Genomic DNA, 27,906 nt, shown 5'->3' on the forward strand with positions numbered 1-27,906 from the left:
AAACTACTAGTTTTTAAAAGAAATGCAAATAGCTTTAAAAATAGGTTCCACGGAGCCAACAAATCATGCGGTGCAAACACTTCATCACCGGAGCTATTAGTTTAGTCGGCCTAACATTTATCTCAGCTACCTGTCACACCGCGCGACGAGCGAACTGTTCCGAGTGGGCGACGCTTTTGTTATCCAATCGCACACGTGAAGCCAGCGATTAATGTGCAGTGTGCATGCCACCTTACATAATTTGTTCTACCTAATGAGTCTCCATGTTCCGTTCGTCGTCCAACGAATGGATTTTCATTTAGGAATCAATTGAGGTCTTTTGTCTCTCAATGTCTTCACATGTGATGCAATCGACCGTATCTACAATTGAATCACTGCCTTACCTCTCGTCTCCTACCATTACACTTTATAGTAGTTCATTTATCCATTTCTTTAAGAACGGTAATTCTTCCAGCACTAACCTATATTTTTCAAGATGGCTGCCACATTAGACTTGAACCGTTACATTATTCTCGACATTCCAAGTAATTGCTTTCGCTCTAAGAAAATTACATTTAGGTCTTACGTCAATGCAGAGCTACGGGCAATTTATTGGCATTTGCTTCCTAGTCTTCCTTCACGGCAGAGCCCCGTGGGTGGGCCAGGAAGTTTCATACGGACACCCACGGGCTTTCATCGCACCGTGATTCATATGCTAGAGACTCCAACTATATTAACCGAGCAACCGTCTGTCTGTGCGCATTAGCTGCTTTAACTCGGAATCGTTGGCAGATTTATGGGATGAGGGCCAAGCTCGATGGTAATTGTGAGGATTGTCAAGCAGATAAGAAATGTTAAAGACGTTTTACTATGGTTGGATTTGCAACGGCTCTTGTATGACGGGCAACCGTGCAGTTTGTATGTGGTTCGTTTGGCAGAGGTAGAAACGGCTGCATCAGTTCCATTATTGCTTCATATAAAAGATTCTAATCCACTAATGCATCTAAATTAAGAAATACCACTTAGTCAAACCGTAAATTGGTGACTTAGATGAAATCCATTTGACAGTACTGGACTTGATTGCGTCGACCCTAATTGAAGTAAGACATTAACATTTCACAAAATGCAGTGTCATGTCATATAGTCAGTTGTACAGTTACTCGTATCTGTCCTAGTGTCATATTTTTGATCGTCCATGTAATGCGTAGGTCGATTTATCTTCACTCCACAAGTGATAAGTGCGAGACCACAACATTAAATGCCGATTTCCCCACCCGAGAGAGAAACCCTGGGAAATATCTCGTTATCCATAAACATTTACGTGCTCCGAACAAAATTGTAAACTGCATAATAAGTTAATAACCAATTAAGTAAATTGATTATAATAGTTGTTCGTAGCGTCGTCACTTTCGACACTTAAGTGTGATTTTGACGTAATTGGTCGAAACAAATTATCGATATCTGACACTGCATCGATAGTCTAATTTCGTGGTAATCTGATCGATATGTCTTTGATACGGAGCGGGTGCGTGCAGCCCTTAGGACATTTTTCACCGTTCTGCGATGGAGAGGCAAAATTATAGGCTTTTTACAAGTTAATGTGGCAATAAATACGCGATAAACATCGTCGGGTCTAGCGTAGCACGCGCTTGTTTCTCATAGGTGCAAGATACAAGCTGCGGGAGTTACATTGTATCGACGTAATACTCAGATTATCTCGGAGACTTGTGGGAGATACCGAGCTTACACCCTACCTGAGACAGGGGGTTAATATACAAGTATAGCAAAATTAGAGCTGGGATTGAAAGGTGAATTCCTAAATTGACTGGACTAATTATCTATATCTGACACTGCATCGATAGTCTAATTTCGTGGTAATCTGATCGATATGTCTTTGATACGGTGCGGGTGCGTGCAGCCCTAGGGACATTTTTCACCGTTCTGCGATGGAGAGGCAAAATTATAGGCTTTTTACAAGTTAATGTGGCAATAAATACGCGATAAACATCGTCGGGTCTAGCGTAATTGCTGCATGAAATGCGGGAGTTACTCGACTAATACTCAGATTTGTAGACTTTATTTAACAACTAGGTAGGATTTCAGATTTTGTATATTCCTTAGTCAAAATTGCTGCATGAAATTCTAGCTTATTTTAGACTTTATTAACAATAGGTAGGATTTATTTTGTCGCCTTGTAAGTTTTTTTTATGATCTTATCGTTTATCTATAACTGAAATGTACAAACACTACAAACAATTATTACTGAAATACAAAATTAATAACATTCTCCAATGAAAACAATCTTGCGTTCTAAATTCCACCCAAACAGTTCCTCGACACACCTCTAGTTCAACTCAAACGTATCAAAATTCAACATCAGCGCCATATTTCGCACAAACATTCCCGACTCCCGTTGTTACATCGACGATTCGAGAGTATCGACACTCGATATCAAAGCAGTTATCGATCTATCGTTTATTTATCTACACGCTCGTCGCTCGTCGTACGGGCCACGCCTCGGGCACAGCAAAGCCCAGTAGCGAACTACTTTCACTAAGCCCTGGGAAACACGAAATTCGACTAATAGTTTGAATTATTACTGCATCTGTAGTTATGGCTGCGTTCGCTGCACGCTGCAGTGAAAGGCTCTCATTTCGATTATTGTTGATTTCTATTGTATTTCAATTTATTGCGGACGCTGTTTGTAGAAACTCGTGTGCAGCGAATGACTCAAATTGTTGTTAGTGTCAATTTGTATTGACATTTGAGATTCAATTTGTTTTGTGCGTGTGAAATTAGATTTGGTACTCATATTTTGTTATTGTTTTCATCTGAAGTTCCTTCCAACAAGAGTTTTCGTTAGTGAATCTTAAACATTATCGATACCAAAATAGCTACATACTCATGCTGTAAAAGTAGCGCTTCTGATCGCAATCGGAGTCTAAATGAAGCTTATAAAGAATCGATTTACGAATCACTTGTACCTACTTGTCTTTTAGGGTTGTAAGACAATCACGACATTTCCGGGCCATTTTATATTAATACATCGCGGACAATGGCGAGCTTGCCTTAAAATACTTATGGTACTTACCCTTTAAGGTGCATTCAATTGAAAACGGATCGTCTCTTTATGCATCTGTTAAAAAAACTCAGGCATACGGTCACAATTTACATCGTCCATTGTTTCAACCAATACATAATTCCCTTCGAACGTATTGCCAAATTGGTTTTTTTACGCATTCCTCTACTCGCTTCTTTATGTTTTTATTTTCACGCTTCTCTACCCCAAAAGGAATAATTTGAATCCCTGTCAATGGATAATGAATTCTGATATGTTATTCTATGGGTTTATTTTTGTTTGCAAAAGTCAAGGTGTTGTTTAAAAAAGATATATCAGATACTAATGATGTTGAGTAATGTCATGGCCCATCGGAACTTCTAACAATTGCATTGCCGGTTATTTTTTGTTCACATATTTAATACAAATCGGGAATTAATTTATTCATACGAGTATGTATGCATTTATCTTCATTAGCGATCACATGTGCTATTGTTCGTGTAATAACAGATACATTAACAAATTGAAAACATGTTGTATCTGATTGCATTTGAATATTAATGATTGAGTGATGACGTACTTATCAGTTAAAAAACTGGGCATGAACTGCATGGTCTTTGTGCCACTGTATGAGGAAAGGGTAAATTCAATGTTATTGTAATATTTTTCTTTAAATAGTTTAGGCAGCGATACATCTTAACACTTACGTTCGACACCAGCAATTTATACTACGCTAACTCAAAAAGCGTACTTTACAGTAGAGGCGTTTAAAGGGAAAAACGTGATAACTTTTACATTAATTAAGATACTTTTTTGAAATTTGGTATGCTTAATATTTAATTTATTCATTGTAATATCTCATATTTATATTTCCTTACTTATTTCTATTTTTTGATTTAGCGCAAGTTAGCCGTATATAAACGTAATTCATCAAAAAAATGTTACATCTTATACACGTCTAACTAATGTTAGCGTAGTGTAGTACGGGAGGTCGTAGTGCATGATCAATCATCTGATGCATATTTCAATATTTTTATAAAGAACATGTACTTACTTACAAAAAGAATAGTCAACGTACCATTAATAAACTAATTAATAAGTTAACACATAAGTATTTACTATGTAAAAGTCGCTAAGTCGTTCATTGTACAAACGAACAAGTATACACACGAACGCACTAAACTACGCTAACTATGAGTTAGCGCAGTGTTGCACAGATTTTGACCAAAGTGTTCCCCGCGCACACTCCGCTAATAATAGTTGGCGTAATATAAATCGAGTGATTTCAAAAAGTACCTTTACTTAGCGTTTTATAAGATTTGTAACTTTCTTATTTTTGCATATTTCTTCTCAATTTTTTTATGACGTATGTAAACACACATTTTAAGCAACGTGGCATAAAAAAGTTTTTTTCCAAATTTCGAGTTAGCGTAGTATAAATTGCTGGTGTCGCTTTGTTTCGTCGTATGAGTGAGATTAAGGAAGCTCTTGAATTAACACTAATTTGTACATATTTTTAAGGGGAGAATATCATCTAATGACTTCTCCCGCCTTGGTCGAGGCGAGAGGGAGTGTCAGACTCTTACTGCCTTAAAACCACGCTGTTCCTACTCCAGCTTTTGGAGCTGGAGCCCCGGTAACCCGCTAAGGAATCAGCAGCTCCAAACTTTTGTATGCCTATCGTTTTAGTTCAACACATAACTATTATATAGATATATATCTTATATCATGAAGATGACCCAACATTGTCTGATAGACCCTGACTTTTTGACCAGGGAACATCAGACGAGGTACCTTCATATCCTCACTCACGTAGATGCCACTTACATCCCAAGATAAGAGCAGTCCATTCAATATTGAATTACATAAATTCTGCCATTTCCGTTCATAATTCTTTTCTTTTTAAATATTTCAAGTCCATATCAGTTATTTATTGCTCATCCTGACAGCTGGGCTGAAAATGGCGTCAGGTGAAATATTTACACTGCAACAATGTTGCCAACTGAGAAAATGTTAAGGCTGTCGTCGACTGAGGTGTAACATTTATTTGGTTATTTTTTTACTAAACAGAAGTAAATGCCCGAATCGACTTCAGGCACAGCTTCAGGTTTCATACCTATTTAACCTAATTTTCAGATTATGATAATGGTAAATTGTGTTAATGTCGTGGTGGCTCACAGACAAAACCACTGGACGAATCAGGCTGCAGGAAGATGTTATGACAGTAGGCAATCCCTAAAATAAATTTTGATCAATTCTAAAATTGGGGATGAAAGCTTGTATGAACATTTCTCAATTTTAAACTGATCTGGCTGAGACTTGCATGCATAAAGCTACTCAGAAGTAGGCATCCCCTAAGACTTGGGAGGACTTTAATAATACTTCTAATAATAATACTTCTAAATGCGAGTGAAGCAAAAGCTAGTTGGTCTATATTGGTATATCTATTCATTATTTTATCAGAACAGAAAACCGCATTTAATTTGATCTTTGTATTCTGATTTAAAACTTTCAGTCACCACTTAACTAAATGCAACTACCAACACAGTTAAAATTAAAATTCTCCACGAGTTATATTTACAAGGCCTCGCGTGAAAACTGCAAATAAAATGTTTCCTTCAAATTCTTTACAAAGTCAATGCTATTGCCAAGGCTGGAATCGAATCGCGTGCGAACGTAAACACGCGGATAATAAAATAACCAACCACTTCTGTTCATTGAAATTGATATCGTAGTGTATCTATTTGACACTATCCTTATTCTTCTCGCAATTATCTTAAGAGTTGCATAAAGGGACTGTCCATTTTACAGAGACCACACTACAATTGTGGAGATGATGGAAAACTTCACTTATGTATGTTGAGGAAGTCCATATACTAACAGTGGTCTTTACAGACTGCTGTAAGCCAGGATCTACAGTAGATATAACCATGAAAACACCGGAACACTGAAGTCCGGCCCGTCCCAAAGACATGAATGACTGTCTTGGACCCTGTAATGAAATTAATCAGAATATATTATAAGAGGAGTAGAAGAAAAAGAAAACGATAGTTTATAAAATAATTAATGATATACGTTGATGGCATGGTGAAGGTTTTGGTTCGTCGTTTTTTGCTTTAGTCCGACATGGTCTATGGGCCTTTTTCTTACTTTCCTTTCAACCACTGCAATGTACAAGCAGCTTAATGCAATATTTATTAAAGAACAATTAATGTTAACAAAATACCAATTGATATCTGACGGAAGGTTGGCTCTTTACACACAAAAACATTACAATTTAAATCGATATATGTTCGATGTTTTTTATTTATCGATGGAATATAAATGAATCGGTGTGTCGAGGTCAGGGTGGTCGTTTCGTATTTACGATACAAGTTTTTATTATGTGTCGATTCTGAATTCGAGTGTCCGATTTTTTCGGTGACAGCCCGTTGATAATTGTGAATTGTTTTAATTTATTGCTTGGTGCAGTTTTGGTATGTCAAAATTTAGTTCCTTCGATAAATCAAAGGGGGCATCACATACAATACTATTATAGTTTATTGTATCCAAATTGTTTGCTGTACATTGTTAAGTGATAATGAGAGAAATAAATGAATATTATTATTATTATATTGTGCACCTAGGTAAGAATGATAACGTATTTGTCGGACACAATGCATATTTTAATTTACAGTTTTAAATCAGCTTTAACATTCTGATTAAATTCTGGTCCACTTATTGAAATTGAAGTAAAAACTTACATGTTCATTGCTACAAAATTTAAACCCAATTCATCCCCTTTTTCCCTATTTACCGACTCAAATGAAACTCTTCCCACCTGGCTCAGGTATACGCCTAATAAATTCACTAGTGACCTATTTACCCGACCTATTTGCTCGGCCCATCCTTGCGCTGTTACACCAACTTTGACCCGAGTATACCCGGGAACTAATGCCTGTCCTTGACACCGGGTTCTCGCAGTATGAAGCATTTTATTAAAATATTCTAGAACGTTCGTAAGTTAGAATTTAGAATATTACGCTGGGTCGAAAATGTAGGTCGTTATGTGTACAAGGATGAAATGTTTGAAGGATCAAATCTTATTTATAGTTTTGTGATTGTGTGGTGTATGAAAATGGTTACTTATCATAAAATTACGCTTTTTAAATCTTCGAACTCTGCAGCTGCGGACTGTAACTGACTCAATAGCAGGAGTAGGAACAGGTAGTTTTTAGTCAGTAAGAGAATGATGAATTTCCCCCTCAAAAAAATTATAATCGCTCGGAATCGGTCCTGTGTAACTTTACTTTTCAATTGTTTTGTAATGAGCCTGGTCGTTGAAACCTCTGAGTCCGGACTACCTAGCGGTTTAAACATAGGGTCTCGGATTCGATTCCCGAGTCGGGTTTAGTGTTACTGGGTTTTTTTTCGAGTTTTCTCAGTAGCACAGAGTCTGGAATTGTGACCAGTATATGGCAATAGGCTCAAACCTTTTCCTAATCGGGACTGTTCTAAACTACAAATGGTGAAAAGTAGGTGTACAAACTTAATGAAAATGTATGTTAAACCGACTCTACTCACCCCATGAAAGCCAAATAACCCAATAACAAAAAAACACAAACCTACATAAAAACGTGAAACATTCCCAAATGTACCAATTTCCGTATGTCGGGCTAATGTTATGTAAAATCAATACTCCAGTGACCTTGACACTAAACCCTGAACCTGACCGGCCGTCCTTCAAACGACCTTCGCCGCTCCTTTATGAGCCATATCCGACGTTAGGCTTAGGTCACACTGTAGTTAAATGGTAGCAGTTTTTAATCGCGCGAGTTTGTGAATCGAGAAAATGAAGACTGCACGGTTGACGCGGCGGCTGGGCAACCGGCTGCCGCGCAGTGTGTCGCGGGTTGGATTCCAACACCGAGCAATTCTTTGTGTTATACACAAATTGTTGTTTTGGTTCTGGATGTCATGTAAAAATACTAGCGTGGGGCAAAGTTTAAGAAAAATTTGAAGCGAATTATTTTCATGCTATTTAATTCTTAGAGAGCTATGTGGATAGATTTATTGTCATTTTCAATAAACCGATCTCAACATTTGGATTAAGATCAATTTGACCAATCTAGATATTTTGTTCACATCGGAAATAGATTTCGGTTATAAATTATTAAAATTATAACAATGATGCATGTTCTGTGGGCAGTACACCGTTAGCGTTGATCGCTTTTGGAAACACAGCAGTGCGTCCTTAGCCTTATATCCACAATAGAACCTTTTCACGGTCGGAAAATGAAAAGCTAAAACCTTTTGATATTTGTTTTGTTTTATTTGAAGTGGAAATCTAATTCGTGTTGGTTTTTGTTTCAGGTATGTGCCGTATTATGCTTTGTTTGGTGGAAGAGTATGAAGTAAGTGAAAAATATTTTTTGAGTCTTAGGATGTATTAAGTTAGTTTAAAATTCTAAGTATTTGATGTTGATATTAAGTAGATGGCAATCGCTTATAGTGCCAAACCTCATTCAGGTTTGTAATGGCCTCAACTTTTAAGAAAATTATAATTGATCGACTGAGTAATAGAATGTTTTCGATTTTCTACAATGAGAGCGCCGAACACGGTTTCGTTTCAGTTTCGTTAAACGAAAACAAACATATATTAAGCCCTCTGTAGAATAGATTAATAGAACGAACTTTTTCTCAAATCAACAGTAAAACCTTTACCATTAAGCAGTTCCACTTGTTTCTATACAATTAAAATACTTGACGATTTTCTTTTCTGTTTTATTGGCTAAACAAATAGAGCGAAGGTAATAAGTCTGTCGGCTAGGACACCTTTCCTTACCCGTGGGAGAGAAGCCGCGTGTTTCGCATAACTTGCCGTATAAGTAAACACATAAAACTTTATCGGTTTATATATTTCTATTAATTAGTGACAGGAAATATATGTTTAAGAGTGCGTGAGTCACTGGTTATTAAATGTTATGTGCACTACTTAAAAGAAAAAATAAGTTGTACACTTATATTTGGTCGGATCTGAGCGTGATAAATTTTTGATTTTTTAAAAAGCCTTAGTTTTTTAGTAACGACTGGTAATATGGCATTTTTTTAAACGCAACTGCTTGATACAATAATGATTTCATTAGATTTTAGATCGATTTTTCTATTTGACTATTCTCGTAACATGTGTGTGACTTTTCAGTTTACTTTTAATCAAGATTAACTAGAAACATTTCTTTCAAATTTTGCAGGACACAAAATTGTAATTACATTTTTATAATAACTATCGTGAGACTAACTAAATTAACTAAAAATCACGGTTTACTCTCGTAAATTAATGGAGAAAAGCTCTACTAGTTTCAAGTCACAGAGGGACTCTTCATCATGAGCAGTGTTCTAGTAGGCTGCGCCTCGAAATTTGTAGAGCTTGTCTCCACTTATTTACGTGAGTAAACCGTGATAACATTATTCTTTTGTGACAGGAAATCTCTACGCAAGCGTAAATGAGTCATGCTAATGCCGTAATATTAATAGTAGGTATTATCTTTCGAAATATCGACTTGCGTCTAATAGTTACGTGTAATAAAATTATGATTTTATTATTATTTCAGTTCCGTTCTCCCGTCTAACTATCAATTAGAGACACGTAACGTTTGGTTGTCGAGTAAAAATAAATAAATATTTATATTTGTTAATTATTCGTTTGCTTAGTCGAGTTAAGATGGCGTTTAGGAACATGGAGTAAAGAAGAAAATAAAGTCTCAATAGGATAGATGAATAATATTTATTTTAATGTCCACCTTGCAGATTATTTTAGAATACAACTAAACAAGTATTTTTTTATTTTTTATGGAAGTAAATACTTTGTACGAAACATCGATTTAAAATGTCGCGTGTCGTCACTTCTAAGTACTTTTTATACGTAGAAATAACGTATTTACTCCTACCCCTAAACTTTGATTCGTTCTATCTAAGAATTGTTATCTTATATGACAGGGTAAAAAATACGTGTCTAATATTTTTCAATATTTAACTGACGGACTACGAATATATTTTAAATTTTCATAAATACCTAACTGACGGACTAAATAGGTGTTAAAATTTCACCCCTTTTGATTTATTTACTTGGTCAGCTATTTCGTTAGTATCTACGAGTAGATGGAATTTGACGCGCTCGGGCTACAAAGGAATCCGAAACTCAAAGTTAGAAGTTTTGACAAAGCACTTTGTTCTGAAACACTGTAAGTAATTACGCTGGTATTTTCAACGAAACAGTGATATTTTTGCCAGTCGCTTTTATAATGTTGTTTCTCTGGAAAAGACTGAAGAGAGTCTTGGTTTAACCACTTGACTGCCGGTATATAAGACACAAGACACACTAAAATATTGAATGTATAGAAAATACATTATGTCGCGTGGATCTGCATTTCGGTATACCATAGGCAAGGAAAAATATTAATGCAAATATGCAGATTTTCTTAAACATCAGAAAAAAATACACGTAGGTAAGAACAGTTGTAAAACGTCGCCAAATGGAGCCAATCCAAGTTCACCAACACTGGCAAACATCCAACCATACACATTTCGATTGACAACTTAGATAGTTAAACATGCGTGTGCGCACTTCATTCGCTTCCTACTCCATGTTGGCTGCGCACGGGGCGTCTGCGACGCCCACGACACGCGTCTGCCGATACCGATCGTATCTCGATTCTCGATATCGACCGATTATACAACAAGTTATCGAGTCGAATATCGATATTGTAATAGTTTGCGAGTTTGCGTCACTATTTCATTGTGTTACGATGAGTCAATGAACTTTGAGTGTAGTACGTTTGTGGGCGTTTTGCGTTTGGTCGCGAAATCGTAAGGATTCTGTAGCTTAAGTCCTTAGTAGTTTCTCTATAATACTATACTCATTTTGAGGTAGTTAACTAAGTACTGACACTGGAACTGGGCTCTCCTAAGTTAGTAATTTATTGATAAAGGGATTGTAGGTATTGGAACTTCACGGAGCAAACTTTCCATGAAGTCAATTGAATATTCACAAAGTTTAATTCTGAGTTTTAAAATATTATGTAGTTTTTTAACTATTATAAGGATAAGGAAAAGTTCAAGACCAGATATAAATTCCTTCTGCCTCTCAGAAAGTAAAAAAATTAAATATTTGCTTGACTTAAAGATCGAATCTAAAATTAAATTAAATCGGCCGTCAAAACTGTCTTGCCAGGACAATTTATTAGGCAGTAGTTCGCCTTAGTACCTACTTATCAGCTGCCTTAATTGAGTAAAGAACAATGCATTCGAATCTTTACAAAGTCGATAAATAAGCCGTCCCATCATCATCATCATCATCAGCCTATAGCAGTCCACTGCTGGACATAGGCCTCCCCAATTGTTCGCCACTTTGAAGCCGTCCCATAACAATTACATACTTTAGAAAAATATTACTACTTAAAAGTAAAAGATCAGAAATCAGTCTCCATTCGAACCACAATCAAATTTAATTACACTATTTTGTCCTAAACCAAAAAACAATCGATAACGCAAACGATAGAATATTTTTCATCGATTAAAACAAAAACCTAATCGATTTCACGGACAAGGTAATTTTGATCCCGGACAAATTAAAGGTCCCTTGCTTACACCATTTTATCTTGAACTCCAATTTAAAGGAGTATCAACCTTTTAGTGTTAGAAGTGGTTGGTTATAAGGGTGGTGATGTGGCTCAGGGTATACTGGTGGTGGTAATTATGCATGGCCCACGCCGCCTACAGACTTCCCACAGTTTTGTCCTAAAGTCTAATGGAAACAATGCTTTCACTGCAGCAGTTAAACATTCTGCTAATTAATGATCGTGTGAACAAACGGGGAAGCCAGCTTACGTAACAAACAGTTAAACAGACATTATATAATATCGTTAGGATTAAAATGTAGGTTATTCTGTCAATATGTCAGTAACTGAGCAAATACCAGTTAATTGTGAGATCATTTCAGTTTGCTCTCTACGTCTGACAGACGTATGATTGAAGACAAAAGTTTTTTGTTAGTTTTCGAGTCAGAAATGACATTCAATGATGAAATGGTTAAGACAAATAGTTTGAACGTTTTATTTGTGTATTGTTATGTAATTTATTTTTATATAATCAGTGGGAAGAACTTTTTTTTGGGTTCTGTTGTTGTTTACTGGTTCGATGATTGAGTGGTAATAAGCACATAAACCAAACAAGGGTCTTTAGGTTTGCAGACTGGTTGATGACAGTCATTGTGCACCTTAGATTATGTGTTCTAAAATCAAAAAGTCGTGACGTTTTGACGCATATAATATAATAGGGATGACAACGGGATAAAATAAAAGTTTAGGAGTGAGAGTAAATACGTCATTTTTACGTATGAAACGTACCTAGAGGCTTCGTCACGCGATATTTCAAATCAATATATCTTAGAAAGTATATTTTCCGTAAGAAAATAAAATATACGTGTTTAATGTTTTAAAATAATATACCGTATTGTATAGGCATAGTGGTACTTTAATAAATATAATATTATACACACGAAGTAGAAAGCAGAATTATAGGTGTCATTATTATTTTATTAGCTATCATTTTAAGTGTAAATGAAGCTTTGAAGTTAGGTCGTAAACATGAGTATACAGTTTTGTTGAAAAGTCTATTAAATGAGGAAGGTCCATATTACTACCAGGTACTGATTTTATGTGGAAAGTCATAATCGATATGAATAACGATGTTTTTGTCGAGTACTCTTACACTAATGTCAGGTTTCTCGATATTCGAAAGAATCGTTTTATAACTGTAGTCCTTTCATATCATTTCTAGGAAATATTTCTTCATCATCAGGAGTTCTTGATGGTGTATAAAGGTTTTTGATTACCATGTATAATGTACCTAAGTAAAGCGAAATCGTAGGTAGAAGGCACCAACGTATGTTTATTTAATTCATTTAATCCATAATTAGACACTATTGAATTGTTCGTCATTCTGTCTGTCAAGGAAGCTAGGTGTTCGTTCCAAAGTGTAGCTTCAAATGGAGAAAAATGAACAAGAAAATCTATATTTATTCTTTAAAAAATATGTTATTTTTTACAAACTCACTGATACATTATTTGATCCTTTACCTAGTGTATCTATATGTGAGGAGAATTTAACGACAATTCAGCGTTCAAAATTTCAAAATAATTAGAATTACAAGATCGTTCCATAAAAAAGAAAATTATATTTTCACAACTTTTCCCAACATGGAAAGTTAGTTTTCTACTGCAACAACAAAAGTACCTTACTGACACACTTTAAGACATACATATGCAGCTTAAGTATAGTTAATTACTACGTTTAATTAAGTAATTACTCAACTAGTATGTTAATCTTCTAATTGAGATGCTGCGAGGCTCTGATGATGTCAAATGTCTTCACTAGGAATATTTCTTTAAGCTTGGCGCCAAGCCGGCAAGGATTTGTTCGAAACGATCAATTATTCATGAAGCCTGCTTAGTCATGTGTTAGAAAACCTCTGTTAATCCTAATTGCTGGTGATTTACACTGACAATGGGTTTGTTTACTAAATATGGTTAAATGAGTACTTAAGAGTATTCTTTAGTAAGAGTCGGTGTTTTCCCAAAACTATGATTAGGTAAGCGTGGTGAAATTTGAGTAGTTGAAATGTCTTGTATCTGTTCTATCTACCACAGCGCGAGTCTGCGGACGGCAAGCATGGGTAGCTCGACTAGAACCAGAACGCACGGTTCTACGGTACGGGGCGTCTTCTGATCTGGAGCTGCGGACTACCTAGTAAGTTTACCGGGGCTCCGACTTGAAAAGCAGGAGTAGGAACGGGGTGGTTCTTAGTTAGTAAAAGTTTGACACACCCTCTTGCTTCGCCCAAGGCGGGAGAACTCATTCGATGATTTTCTTGCCTTATTACAATAACCCATTACTAAACTGCGCACAGATACTAATAGTAGTTAAGTTCTTTCAATGATTCTTAGCTCGAATCAGAGATTGAATCAACACTTATGCATAACAGCTGCCGCTGGACTCAGTAATCAATGGGTCGAGGTAGTCATAGTTACATCTAGCTCGACTGGGTGAGTCAGTGCTATCTCACGGCATTTCATATTTATTTGTATCATTCTATGATTTGGTTGCGGTGATCACAACATATTTACAGAAGATCCATATCGATAATTTGGTGCATTTTGTGCAGAATTTGTAAGACATAAGAGAAATATAAGATGATCCTCGAATAGAATATAGACCGTGCGATAACGGTAATAACTATAGAAAATATACATATTTTACAATAATTATACATACTATTAGTATGTAGTAGCTTAAAATATGTAGAATCTTAAGAGCAGACTAAGGGACTATACATTTGAAAGAGACCAGGCAGCAGCGCTCTCTGATAAACCTGAGTCTGCTTACAGAGACCGGTGCTCTCTGATAAACCTGGAACTTCGAATCTGCTTAAAGATTCCGCCAAACCCTCATCCGTACAGGAGACTCATACTCCATATTCCAGTAGTAAACTATCACGCACCTTTTATGTTGATGCTCTTGGTATCATCACACTTTAAATTCTTACCTAAGACCCGTGTTACCTTAATTAAGGTCAAGTTTGAAAACTACTTGAATTTCTGCACCAACTTGCCCTATGGTGAGGTTTCACCCGATTCGCGTCTGTGTGCAGTTGCATTAATTAATGTTGAACAGTTGTTGCACCCACGCATGCGTAGAAAGTACTCGACCCGTTAGTCTGTATGTGTCTGTTACATGCTATGATCGATATATTGGTGAAACTACTGCTTGTAGTACCCTTGTGATAGGTAATCGGGTTGTATAGATCTTCTCGTGACTTGGATCTTGGAGTTTATACATGTATGTAATGAATAGGTGCTAGGTAGAGAGGTAATTATGTCTAGTACTCTCTTTTTTGATGTTTGTGCGTACATATTTTATGGTAATCAAGAGGATCCTCTTTGCATACCCAGTTCCAGTATCACTATTGGAAATCCAAAATTAATCCTTCATTCTGGAAGTTCTGAAACTAATCTAAAAACTTTGAATTTCGATAGCTATCGTTGGCCTACAAAGCATAACAAAAACACACTCTTAATCTTTAGTACATAGGAATTTTTTCGCAACAAATAAATTCTAGTTTTAATCCATCTATTTAGCGCAAAACATCTCCTATTTCCAGCTCCCATATTGAGACGATAATTTCACGATCCAACAGCAATTAAGTACATCCAGTGGCAATAGAAAAATACAGGTTGGACAACCTAGTGGACCCGGTCACGTCAGGAAATGACCAATAACATTCTCTCGCTGCCACATTTGTACGGGGAAGTTGCAAATTGTATTGGAATTAATCGAGAACCAGTGATGGGAGAGATACATCTGTGTTCTGATTGTAGTGTTAGCGAGGAAATTATATGATGATGATTTGTTTAAATAAACGTAGATAATTATCTAAGGCATAGGCTGCATCATGGTTAAATCACAGCGGTTTATAACTAATAATGAGTTGTTGATAAAAAAAAAAAAACGAAACGGCCACACTTTGCGGTTTTATCCGCAGATATGCGACTGATTTACACAGCAACTTTATTACTAGTCAACATAATTTGAAACAACTTGAGACACGTACTGTTAATAATGCATGCCAACTCATGGATGTATGTATGTATCTTACTAAGCCAAATGGTTATTAAAATATGCACAGCTATGCATAGATTACCTGGATCAACTATCTCTATCCTGACTAACTTTTCATATTCATGTATGGCATTGACATTATTTTAAAATTTAACTGTTAAGGGCAAATTTTTCAGCAGATTATTCTTATCTGTAGAAAGTCTTCTTTTAGTATGGAAGATTTGTCAAATATTCAATACTAGCTACTTCCGCGCGGTTTCACCCGCTCTGCTCAGCTCCTATTGGTCATAGCGTGATGTTTTATAGCCTATAGCGTTCCTCGATAAATGGACTATCCAACACAAAGCCGGAACCAGTAGTTCCGGAGATTAGCGCGTTCAAACAAACAAACTCTTCAGTTTTATAATATTAATATAGAAATATAGATAATATAGATATAGATTGATGATAAAATTATCTAGCGTTGGAAAAATCAGCCCTTTTTTGATAGGGGAACATCTTCCAATAACTGATCTACTCGAGCCTAGAGACGCCGACCGGGGCAGCACATAGCTTTAATGTGAAATATTCTCTTTAATAAAATTATTGCTGTTAATTCTATGTATTACCACAATCAAACAAACAACTTTATCAGTGTTCATTCCGGTTCTCGATGTTAACTCGTTCTTGTTTAGTTAAATAAGTATTTCCTTTGGACTATAATTAGCTCTTGGGAGGCGTAGAAATTCAATGAAAACGGTGGTTAGATACGAAGATATATCCAATGTTAAAATTCTTACTTAAGCCAGGTGTTCAGGGTAATTTATGTAGCTACGAACATGACTGATAATATAAGTGATAACATGACCTTCATAGAAGTTGACGTGGTTTTAAATTATATATACCTACATATTTACGTACAAGTATGAGTAATATAATATGTTAATATAGGAAATGCATTAACTGAAGTTTCTAGTTCTTTGTGCTACTATTACAGGTTATAACAGTTTCTAGGTTTACGATACATCTAATAGAATTCAATAAGCGATTTAATAACACCCATATCCCTTAGTGTTTTCTTAGAAACTGACAGTTTATTAAAATAAATTTTCTCCCTCCTTTTATAGGCCGTAACGTTCATAAATGCAAACGAATTTATGCCGTTGCAAAACAGTAAAACATTACAGAAATAAAGTTCACGTATTACAATAAAACCAAATCTTTATAGCCTTTAAATTACACAATATAAAAGTACTAGATCTAAGACAGGTTTTAGATCAACCACTTTCTACTACTGAGAGATTAAACTATTAACTCACTAAGAATATATCGCATTGTAGTAGCAACAGATTATACTACAAATAGTGAATCACCTGCATCGATAAAACAATACGTATATTATATCGATAAAAGTGAAAACATCGATGTTGCCAGCCGTAATACACCCATAACGTTCCATATTACGAGTTTGTTCTGCACTATCGCTTTGTTATTGCACTATAAATACACGGTTTATGTGCATTCAAATTATATATTACTTATATTATGTGTGTGTTTCAACTCGACTTTTACATGTCTTGTGATATATGGGTGCTTTTCTTTGTAATCGTTATTAAATATATATTATGTTGTTTTATGTTAATCTACTCGTCGTTTCACTAAATTATATCAGTTAAAATAAAATTAATTGGGTTAGTGTCCGTTATATTTCAGTCAAGTTTTTGGTGTGGTCCCAGAAAAGGATTCATAAATATGCTCTTGAGAAAGCAAAATACGAATGCGTAATGCAAGTCCCTGCCCAAGGAAACGTCGTCTTGTCTAATCTGAATCAAGTTAGCACTTACACTGTCATTGTCCTTCAATCCTTTGTAGTACATCTGTGATGAATGTTCTCAGAAATGCAAGTGAAATTAGTTATCACTGCGTTCCAAGTGTTATCTAAAATACTTCCAGCTCTCTGTGGGTCAGTGTGGTCAATTAGACGTCCTTTTATCTTGGAGACCGGGACAGCAACATTTACAACCTGGATTTATCTGTGTCATTCGTGTATTTCCTGCTTACAAATGAGCCTTATACTTATAACTTATAGCAGCTATAATTCCATACAGTATTTAGCATATACAAAGATATGTTTATGTTATGCAAATATTTTGCAAATAAATTGTTAAGAATTCCTCGAATACATTGACATTGGAGTCAGTATGTATTTGGCGCATGCTCAATTGTTAACAGTAGTGATTAAACTACTATATTTAGGATCCTCAATGAGTTTGTCGGCCTCCATCACTATAAAGTAACGTTATAAATGTGTCAAAAGTGAATCGAAAACAGTGTAAGTAAACCGAGTGTGCGCGAGATCGTGACTGGATGTCTGTATTAACATATTAACGCTGTACAAACGAGGGCAGTCGACTTCGGTCGCCTCCAAATGGCCATTATTATCGACAAGATGTTGTCGACTCCCGCCCCTTCCTACGTCGGTCAATTTTACAGCTTATTCTGCCGTTATTGTTTTGGTTTAATGACGTTATAATCATTATAGGAAAATTAATTATTGTGATTTATATTTTCTGTGTAGTTTAAGTATTTATAGTTGTCTATTCTATGACCTTACGGTTCTCGGAAATAAGAATGCTATGTTTTCTGCAAGACTTAATTTATTAGCTTTCTGAATATTTTTAGTATCTCGAACATACATTTAATTTCAATCAAGTTTCCTGAAAATCTTGTTTTGAAAGACAGCTTCGTTGTGTCGAGGTGTCTCAGGTTCGATTCCCGGGTAGGGCAAAGTATTACTGGTATTTGTGTATGTACATTGAACAGCATTACGTGCCGTAATGAGCACCTTTGCCTATCCCTTCGGGGATAAAAGGCGTTACTTTTCTCTTGAAAGTCGAGGAATGAATTCATTGATATATTACAGTTGTATACAAACGTCCTCAGTTTTGAAAAAGCTCAATAGCTGCAAATCGCTTTTCAAATATGGCGGGTCTGTTAGCCGTCAATTTATAGGGTTTTGGCGGGCGCGCCCACGCCGCCTCGGCTTGATACCCGTGTAATGTGTGCCCGATTGGATTGCTGCAACAGGATTATTATACACCAATCCCTTCCGCTACACACCATATCGAATATCCTACAAACAAACTAAAATTCTTCTTTAAACTCTCCACTTAAAGTCCAAATTCCTTCACTCAAGAATTCTCCCCATAAACTCACTTAAACCCTACAACTTTCTTCTTTCGTGTTTAAGTCTTAAAGTCGAAATTCCTTTAACGAAGGATTAGCCACATATTTTCCATTATTTTTCTATTTATTGTTATTAGTATTTAAATGTTTTGTTACTTATGTCTTACGATGGGTTTGTGTTTATTTCATTGGTTAGTCCCATCGATTTAGCTTTGTTTACTAAGGTTTAGATTACTGATTCCCTATCTCCTATGGTGTTTTGTTACGAGGAGAAAAGATATGAGATGTTGTGTCTTGATTGGATTTTTGTTTACAGTCCGTGTGTAGATAAGTATTTGTTTTGTTTGCGGAATACTTTATAGTAATGTCTGTAACTTTTTATGTCTAGAGGCTATTATGTATTTAAAGTACAAGCCTACGGTTCGTCTGATGGTAAATGGTGACCACTGACTATGTTTCTACATTGTGCACCTGCCACATTAAAGAAACCACTAATAATATAGACTTAATAAATAAAATTGGAGTGTCTGTTTGTAATATTGAAACCTAATTTCTTTCCGTCTGTTTGTTCCAGCTTATCTCTGAATTGGCTACATTTATTTTAGAAAAATAAAAATATTTTAGAAATAATCAATAACCTATATTCCGCCAGAAGGCATTATTCTACGCGAACGAAGTCCCGGACAACAGTTAGTGTTTAATAATAATCCCATACAGTAAAATTGGCAAAAGAACTTTTAAAATATGGCATTATAGATGTACTATAGAAAGCCTATAAAACAAGGATGTTTTATATGATGCATAGTTATAGACCACTAATAAATACCAAAACAAAATACCTTCAACATCACACCTCTTCGATTTCAGATAACAACAATTATCTATAGAAGCGAGGCTACAATTTATGCGCATACGCAACTCGCTCAGCTAATAGATGCCCATTAAATGGCTGTTAATTTCATAACGTTGGATCATGGAAAGAAAGGTCAGGTTGCTGATATGATCCCGCCATTATTAACTATAAACTATATAAATTAGTTATCGAAATAATACGTGACTAACTTTAGTCATGGGATCAGTACTTTTCCTTTCAAGTCGGTTTATATGGCGATTTGAATTGAAACCTAAAGATGTATTTGGCAACCATTGTTGAAATTTTGTTATTAATTGACGAAGATTCTGTGTCAAACCTTTTTTTTTTTAAGGGACAAGCCCACCAGACCCTCACTTACCGCTGCAACTCCTGTAAGCCAGAATCTGGATACAAACAACTTTTATGTTAACAAACTACTGTGTCAATCTTATTGTCAACTAAAGATCATGGTTTAATCACGTAAATTAATCGGGAAAAGCTCTACTAGTTTCGAGACGTCGACATGACGCTGCTCGTGATGAAGAGTACCTCTGTGACTCTCTGTGATTCAAGACCTCAATGTTCCGGCGTTTCATAACTGTATCTACTGTAGATCATAGCTTATAGGGGTTGCAGCGATTTAGGGAGGTTTTGGCAGGTATGTCCCAAAAAATCCGAATAAAAAAGCCTTTAGACACTAGGAGAAAAAGTAAGGCATATGGTACGGCAAAAAGTAGTCCACAATTACTAGCTACTATGTTTAGCACCGCTATACATATAAACCCTGCTTCCCTACTACTGAAATAAACACAAGAACATAGAGATATCTACAATTTAACCTCAGGGGCCGTATTATGAACTTTTAAACATCCATGCAAGTTCCAGGCAATTCACTTCACGCCCGTAAACTGCCTGGCTAAAATTCGTATTATGACATACATTTATTAGGCCGCCTTCTGAATTGTTCACTTTGTCTATGGCTGGTTTGTAATGTTTGCCGGCAGCGTTCGGAAGTATACATATTTTTTTATCGGTAAGTTACGGTTTTCTTTTAGTATTAAAAAATAATAAAATATATTCCCAAAATAGTATATTTCATAAAACAATACGTACAAAACATAGTGAAACATAAATCAAATAATATTGACCTTGGATAACAATTTAAATTGGACTTGTACGTTATGTGATATAGATATAGTTTTCGAACGCAGCTTGTACACTGCGGTTGATTCAACTCAACGAGAGGCGGGAATTACAAGTGGTTGGTGGCATTGTATGTGCTTTGTTCAAAGAACGAAATAATGGCGTAAGTACTTTTTAAAATGAATTATTATGATTTCATAGGTAAAATTTACTAATATAATCGTATTAAACGGCTTTTTAATTCTTATCTACTTATTTAGCTCGACTTCGGAAAGTCTACCAAATCGTCGTCGACGGGTAACATATAACCAGCTAGAAGTGTTGTGGGACTTCCTAAATACTAATAAAGAGGTGGCGTTAGGATATAATAAAAGCGCTCATGCTCGGGAACATTCAAGGAGGATGTGGGAAAATGTTTCCGAGCATTTGAACGCGCAAGGTGAAGGCGCTGTGAAAAGCGGCAAGGATTGGTGTACTGTGAGTAATTATTATTATATTTTCATTTAATTCTACTTATACATTGAATGAAACTTCTTAATTGATTAATGAAAGACTTTTAATACAAATTAACAAAATAATATGTGTAGCGAAAATATCATCCGACGCGTCGTTTACACGCTTCGCGCGCTAACGCAAGCCGCGGCGTCCCCACCGCTCCTCACGACGCCAGTCGGCCCTACACGCCCGTAGTGAAAGCACATGCGCGCGCGACTCCGTCGCGCGGCGCCCTACCTTGTACTTAACTTAAGATTATTGTGTTGAACTGTATTACTGCTGTCTGTGTTACCTATGTGATTGTCACTAACTGTATAATTATAAAATAATAAACTTTTGTACATCCATTACAAAAATTGCGCCCAACTCGTGGCTCGTGCTCGAAAGTACCTACGCGAGTGCGAACGTATTCCACGCTCTGTTGAAGTCTGTTGTGTACCTACTGTACCGAGGCTGTAATCGTCGTGTCTCGAGAAGATGCCGAAAACGCGCGGACAGACGGCCATCGAGAACCGCAGTAGCGATAGTGACGAAGAGTTCACGGATACGCGAGTGGCGGGAACCGCCGCGGACAACAACATGGCGGCGGCGTCACCTACTACAACGGACCGACGCGATACGAATATGATCACAATGTCAGAAGACCAATCTAGGATCCTGGCCAGCGTGATGAGGAGGTCGACTCAACCTCCTGCTGCAGGAGTGCACGGCTCGGTTCGATGGAGCCGCCTGCAACGCGGACGTCGTGGAAGCATTCATCGAGAGCGTGCTCGTATACAAGGAGTGCGCAGGCGTATCAGACGACCACGCGTTACGAGGACTGCCGATGCTGCTGACCGGAGACGCCGCCGTGTGGTGGCGAGGAGTGCGACCTACGGTGGAAAGCTGGGACGACGCGTTACGCCGGCTGCGCTTCATGTACGGCGCGGCGCGCCCAGCCCACAGGATCTTACGCGACATATTCGCGACAGAACAACAAAGTGAAAGTGCCGACGTATAAATTTCGCGTGTGCGTGCTAACATTTCGCAGTTACCATATCCTTTACCAGAACAAATGCAACTCGATATAGTGTATGGCCTGTTACACCGTAGAATCCGCAAACGTGTTCCGCGTGATAGCGTAAGTAGTGTCGACTGTCTACTTGAGAGAGCTAGGTACGTAGAGGAGACGCTGGGCGAAGCGAACCAATCTAGTACATCGTCTCACAACAATAATACCGCGAACACGAACTTACGTGATAAAGATAACCCTTCAACCTCGACCGGTAAAAATATTAACCCGCAAACGGCTGCGGTGAAAAATGTCAACCCTCAAACGACTACGTCCGACTCTAGTTCGAACATAGATAGTAGTAGCGCGACTTCTAAACGTGTTAGACCACGCTGTGCACGCTGCAAACGTTTCGGACACACGATGGACGAGTGTAAGTCGAAAGGTAATGAGTTAGCTTGTTATGGTTGCGGTCGTGAAGGCGTTATACGGTCGAAATGTCCCACTTGTAAAGGCAAGTGCAAGGAAGATGCACCAGCCGCGGCCGCCGACGGGAAGGTAAGTTTCCAAAGTGCTTATACACACGATTCCTCCACGTCGCAGCCGACGATAAATATTGAAGTGGCTTCGTTCGCAGAGTATGAACGACGCAGGCCGTGGACAAACCGCGAAGTTCATCCCTAGGAGAGACGGCCCGTATCGTATTCGGGAAGTGGTAAGTTCCACCACTTATGTTATCGAGGGACTTACGCGAGCTGAACACATTGGACGGTACCATGAGTCACACTTAACGCCATTCGTCGGCGACATCGTGTCTCCGGTTCGTAAGAAGCGCAAGCGTGGTCGACCCCGTAAATTCGATGCTAGTCCGAACGCGAGGGCGCTATGTCCGAACTAGAGGGGAGTGTGTAGCGAGAATATCATCCGACGCGTCGTTTACACGCTTCGCGCGCTAACGCAAGCCGCGGCGTCCCCACCGCTCCTCACGTCGCCAGTCGGCCCTAAACGCCCGTAGTGTACTTAACTTAAGATTATTGTGTTAAACTGTATTACTGCTGTCTGTGTTACCTATGTACAATCACATAACATTATACTAACTGTATAATTATAAAATAATACACTTTTGTACATCCATTACATATGTAGTATATGTAATATGTGATAATAATATGTAGTTGGTTTTTACCCGACTGCGCCAGAAGGAGGGTTATGTTTTTCGAGTGTATGTATGTATGTATGTATGTATGTATGTATGTATAATTGTTTGGCACGCTCTGCAGCCTAAACGGCTTGATGGATTTTGACTTGAGAGGTGTCGTTAGATTCGTATTTACTGTGAGAGTGACACTGGATATATCAAAATAATAAAAAAACAAAATGGCGGATTTTTGGCGCCAAATTCGAATATTTCTCACTCTCTAGCCTGAACGACTCGATGGATTTCCACTTGATAGGGGTCGTTTGATTCGTATTTACTTTGAGACTGACACTAGATATATAAAAATAAAAAGTAATAAAACTAAAAAAATTAAAATAAAAAAGGTAATTTAAAAAACTAAAAAACCCGACTGCGTTTCTTTATAATATCAAAATGAAAAAACCCTAAAACAAGAAAGTCATCGTAAAATTTAAGCAGTCGGGACCCATTCTAAATATAAAGACTTTGTGCATACGGCTGGCTTTCTAGAATGGGTCCCGACTGCTTAAATTTTACGATGACTTTCTTGTTTTAGGGTTTTTTCATTTTGATATTATAAAGAAACGCAGTCGGGTTTTTTAGTTTTTTAAATTACCTTTTTTATTTCTTGCAGTATTGGGTCGACTATAAATCGAAATTGAAAAGAAGGGCGTCAACAGTCAGACTTTCGCAGACTCAGACTGGTGGCGGACCTCCAAGTGTCCCTCCTCTCAGCGACATTGAAAAAAAATTTATATCAATAATGGGTGAGGGTTATGGTAGTGGATTACCTAATGTACAGGTGGACCCTTTTGTAAGTATTAAACAAAATTTATGATATGTTTTGCAATTTTATTAAAATGCATAGTTAATTTAAATATATATTACATTTCAGGCTCCACAAGCCATCACTAGCTCTGCTGCAGCAACAGAAGGGGCTATGGTTGTCTGGCCTGCAGACTCACCTAATTTAATTGAGAGTATATCACGTCAGGAAGAGGTACCATCGCCGGCAGCGGTGCCACCAGTAATACCACAGCAGGAGGGGCTACCAACACAGCCTCCTCTGGTACAACCTCTTCAAGGGGAAATACCACTCCCTCGCTTAGTACCCCGTGTACGTTCACGCCGGCGACGTGGCATGAGCAAGGAGGAGGCTCGCCGGCAACTCGTACAATTAAGCCAAGAAAGATTGGCAGTGGACCAAGAAAGATTGGCAGTGGACCAAGAAAGATTGGCAGTGGACCAAGAAAGATTGGCAGTGGAAAGAGAAAATGCAGAATCATTAAAACAAATACTTATAGGAATTAATAAAATAGCGGATAAAATGGACAGGTAATACATACATTTATTATACAGTGAAACCTCGTTAAGTGAGACATCTCAAATAAACATTTGTCTCATTTACAGAGGGTTCCATTAATGGAGGTGAACATAACATAACATAACATTGTGGAGGTTTCTCACTTATTCAGGTCCCACTTAACCAAGTCTGTATTTATTATTATTAACATTTATTTAAAATTTTCTAAATTTACATTTTTAAAAAATACAAAATAAAATAATATTTAAAAATATAAAAATAGGAGCCGACCATTAGCGGGAGCATGGTCCAAGCTACCGGGTGGTTAGGGCTCCAGAGACAGAAACCTCCTCACAATACGTGCCGTTTCGAGGAGTACTGCCTTCTGCATCAGGCCCTTGATCCATCCGCCCAACCCCAGCCTCCTAAGGTGAGGCTGTTGGGTATTAATCCATTGGCCGATACGACTATCGGCACAACGATAGCCAAATCCACATTCCACATGTCGACAACCTCGTGAGCCAAATCAAGATATTACATTGTATTTGTTTATCATTAATAAATGTATATAAAAATTATTGTCTAGAAGAACGGGAGGCAGAGAGACGAGTGACGAGGGCGCTTCTAGCAGCTAAGCCATCTCTCAACTCACGGGCGCTGCCTGTTGCACCCTGTGCATGGTGAGGCTGTGACTGCTGCATGCTTGCTTCGTACACCAACTCCTCCTCTGACAATTCAGGTATTTCTACTACATTGCCTCTTACACAAATATTGTGCAACACTGTGCAAGCGTTGACTATTGAGGCTGCTACTATGGGTGAATAATGTAAGACCCGGTGTACTAATAGACACCGGAATCTTGCTTTTAGCAACCCTATAGTTCTTTCAACTATATTTCTGGTTTTTGTGTGGAGGTAAGTGTAAGAGGCTTCTGGAGAGCCTGGAGAGGTGTTGACAATTGGAGTCATCATGTACCTCCTCAGGGCGTAGCCAGAATCACCTAAAAATAAATTAATACCAATGAAAATCCAATTTGTGTACTGTTCATAATTACATTCATTTATATTTATTATTTTTACATACCCAGTAACCATACAGACTCATTTCTATTAATTATTTCCATATATGGTTTAAGTGGATGGCTCTCCCATATAAATGAGTCATGCGATGCACCTCCATGACTAGCATCCACACTAATAATCTCCATGTCAGCATTGCTAATCTAAAATATATTGTAATTATAGTTATTAAGTTTCTTGTTTTATTATAAATATAACTTTAATTTTTGTTACTTTTTAATTTTTGTCTGATAATCTCCATGTCAGCATTGCTAATCTAAAATATATTGTAATTATAGTTATTAAGTTTCTTGTTTTATTATAAATATAACTTTAATTTTTGTTACTTTTTAATTTTTGTCTGATAATCTCCATGTCAGCATTGCTAATCTAAAATATGTTGTAATTATAGTTATTAAGTTTCTTGTTTTATTATAAATATAACTTTAATTTTTGTTACTTTTAATTTAAATAAATCCTAATAATTATTTATGAATTTTTTTACCAATTGTACATTAAGAGAGTGGTATTGTTTTCTGCAGTAATATCTCTCTTCATGTTCCTGCGGGCGAATAATTGCAACATGGGTGCAATCAATACAGCCCAACACACCGGGCATGCCAAATTTATTATAGAATCTGAAAAACAAAGTTTATCTTAAATAAGAACCTGGTTAATACATTTAAAGACATGAGTCACAGACATCTAAGTAAGTCTTAAGTCTAAGTCTATTATTATTTTTTTGCCACACTTAGGCAGTTTTAGTTTAGGCCTATATGGTCACTATTTTGTAAACATGCTATGAATATGCCTGGTGGTAGTATATTGTATTGTGTATTTAATTTATATGCCTGGTGGTAGTAGTGGAGTACATGATAAAAAAAGGATGTTTTTTTAAACTTACTTTACAACATTAGCACGGCGTTCTGATGATGATTGTGGCCACTTAATATATTTTGCCCTTATTTGAGGCAAATTCAATAAAGCTGTAATTTCTTTTATTACAACTGAAACTGTTGGCTGGGAGATGGAGTGTGAGCCAATATCTCCAATGGGACGTTGGTAAGACCCAGTCGCATAAAAAGATAATGCAACTAAAACCTAAAATGACAAAACAGTTAGTTATGGCTGGATTTGTTTGAATTGGTGTATAATTGTTTAAAGAGTTCCTATAATTTGTAAATGTTAGTAAGTAAGTATTAGGTTAATGTTAAGTTTAATTTTGTGTTCATACAGATATTTGGTTTTTATTTTTAAATTTATAAGTACTGCATTTATCGTATTAGGTGTGCCTGTAAAGATAGATGTATTTAATGTTAAGATAAATATATATGAATGTTCAACTAAAGATATTAATTAAACATTATTTTATTAATGTAAAATAATACCAAATATGTATATATAAATACATGGCCTTTTTATTCAGTGCACTAGAAAAATAAGCAGCTTGGTACCAACCTTGGTCTCTACAGACAAATCTGTTGATTTTTTTGGCACAGACATATGAGGTTTAAGCTCATCACAAAGATTCCGTACCAAATCCTTGGTAAGCCTATATCTTTTGATAAATTCCCGGTCTTCGATCGAGAATGGATCACATTCTTGGCGTATTTTACGCCTTTTGACCATTTGGTGCCTAGGTCCCTCCTCGTCACTACTGTCATCACTTTCCAAAAAATCGAAGGATATTAATTCGTCACACATTGTGATATTTAAAACCCAAAACAAAATTAAACAATTCAATTTAAGCGGCAAGTGAGAAGCTTTTATTGAATGGTTTCTAAAGTCATAATTTGACATTTAACATGGCAATTGAAACGTCAAAATAGAGTTCATAATACGCGTAAACGACAGCCAGCCAGCCAAAAGTCGTGCAGAAATCGGTCTGTGTTGTCACGTGACCACTGACTGGCTGGCAGTAGTGTTCATAATACGAATTAGCCAGGCAATTCAATTCACGGCGTAAACTGACTGGAAATAAGAGTTCATAATACGGCCCCTGTACGGAGTAAAATTTATAACAGTCGCTT

At 36.9% G+C, this 27,906-nt stretch overlaps 3 protein-coding genes across 26 annotated transcripts in view; 2 read left to right on the forward strand and 1 right to left on the reverse strand.

Moving 5' to 3' along the window:
* LOC118266783 (rho GTPase-activating protein 23) overlaps positions 1–27,906 on the forward strand; it is a 358,039-nt gene that overhangs the window by 102,141 nt on the left and 227,992 nt on the right. The window lies entirely within an intron of this gene.
* On the forward strand, positions 20,575–25,557 carry LOC118262729 (myb/SANT-like DNA-binding domain-containing protein 4). 2 transcript variants are annotated; one of them, XM_050703149.1, is made up of 5 exons: positions 20,575–21,015; positions 21,113–21,329; positions 24,150–24,329; positions 24,411–24,850; positions 25,408–25,557. In XM_050703149.1, exons 1-5 carry the CDS (start codon positions 21,011–21,013, stop codon positions 25,451–25,453), a joined length of 888 nt encoding a protein of 295 aa, XP_050559106.1. In that variant the 5' UTR covers positions 20,575–21,010; the 3' UTR covers positions 25,454–25,557. The 2 variants fall into 2 exon arrangements, with proteins under 2 accessions (XP_050559106.1, XP_050559105.1); XM_050703148.1 differs by having other exon boundaries at positions 20,577–21,015; positions 25,405–25,550.
* Positions 24,839–27,878, reverse strand: LOC118262728 (putative nuclease HARBI1). Its single transcript, XM_035574298.2, has 5 exons — positions 27,335–27,878; positions 26,781–26,977; positions 26,382–26,514; positions 25,902–26,040; positions 24,839–25,818 (listed from the first exon to the last, which is right to left on the reverse strand). Exons 1-5 carry the CDS (start codon positions 27,674–27,676, stop codon positions 25,394–25,396), a joined length of 1,236 nt encoding a protein of 411 aa, XP_035430191.1. The 5' UTR covers positions 27,677–27,878; the 3' UTR covers positions 24,839–25,393.

Source organism: Spodoptera frugiperda, chromosome 23, assembly GCF_023101765.2.
Source record: "Spodoptera frugiperda isolate SF20-4 chromosome 23, AGI-APGP_CSIRO_Sfru_2.0, whole genome shotgun sequence".
NCBI lineage: Eukaryota > Metazoa > Arthropoda > Insecta > Lepidoptera > Noctuidae > Spodoptera > Spodoptera frugiperda.

Coding starts and splice junctions, on each gene's coding strand:
- LOC118262728 (XM_035574298.2), bottom strand. CDS start 27,676: ATGTCAAATTATGACTTTAGAAACCATTCAATAAAAGCTTCTCACTTG. Junction 26,978..27,334: donor ATTTGTCTGTAGAGACCAAG/GTTGGTACCAAG, acceptor TTGTCATTTTAG/GTTTTAGTTGCATTATCTTT. Junction 26,041..26,381: donor ACTCTCTTAATGTACAATTG/GTAAAAAAATTC, acceptor AATATATTTTAG/ATTAGCAATGCTGACATGGA.
- LOC118262729 (XM_050703148.1), top strand. Junction 21,330..24,149: donor GCGGCAAGGATTGGTGTACT/GTGAGTAATTAT, acceptor TATTTCTTGCAG/TATTGGGTCGACTATAAATC. Junction 24,851..25,404: donor ATAGCGGATAAAATGGACAG/GTAATACATACA, acceptor ATTATTGTCTAG/AAGAACGGGAGGCAGAGAGA.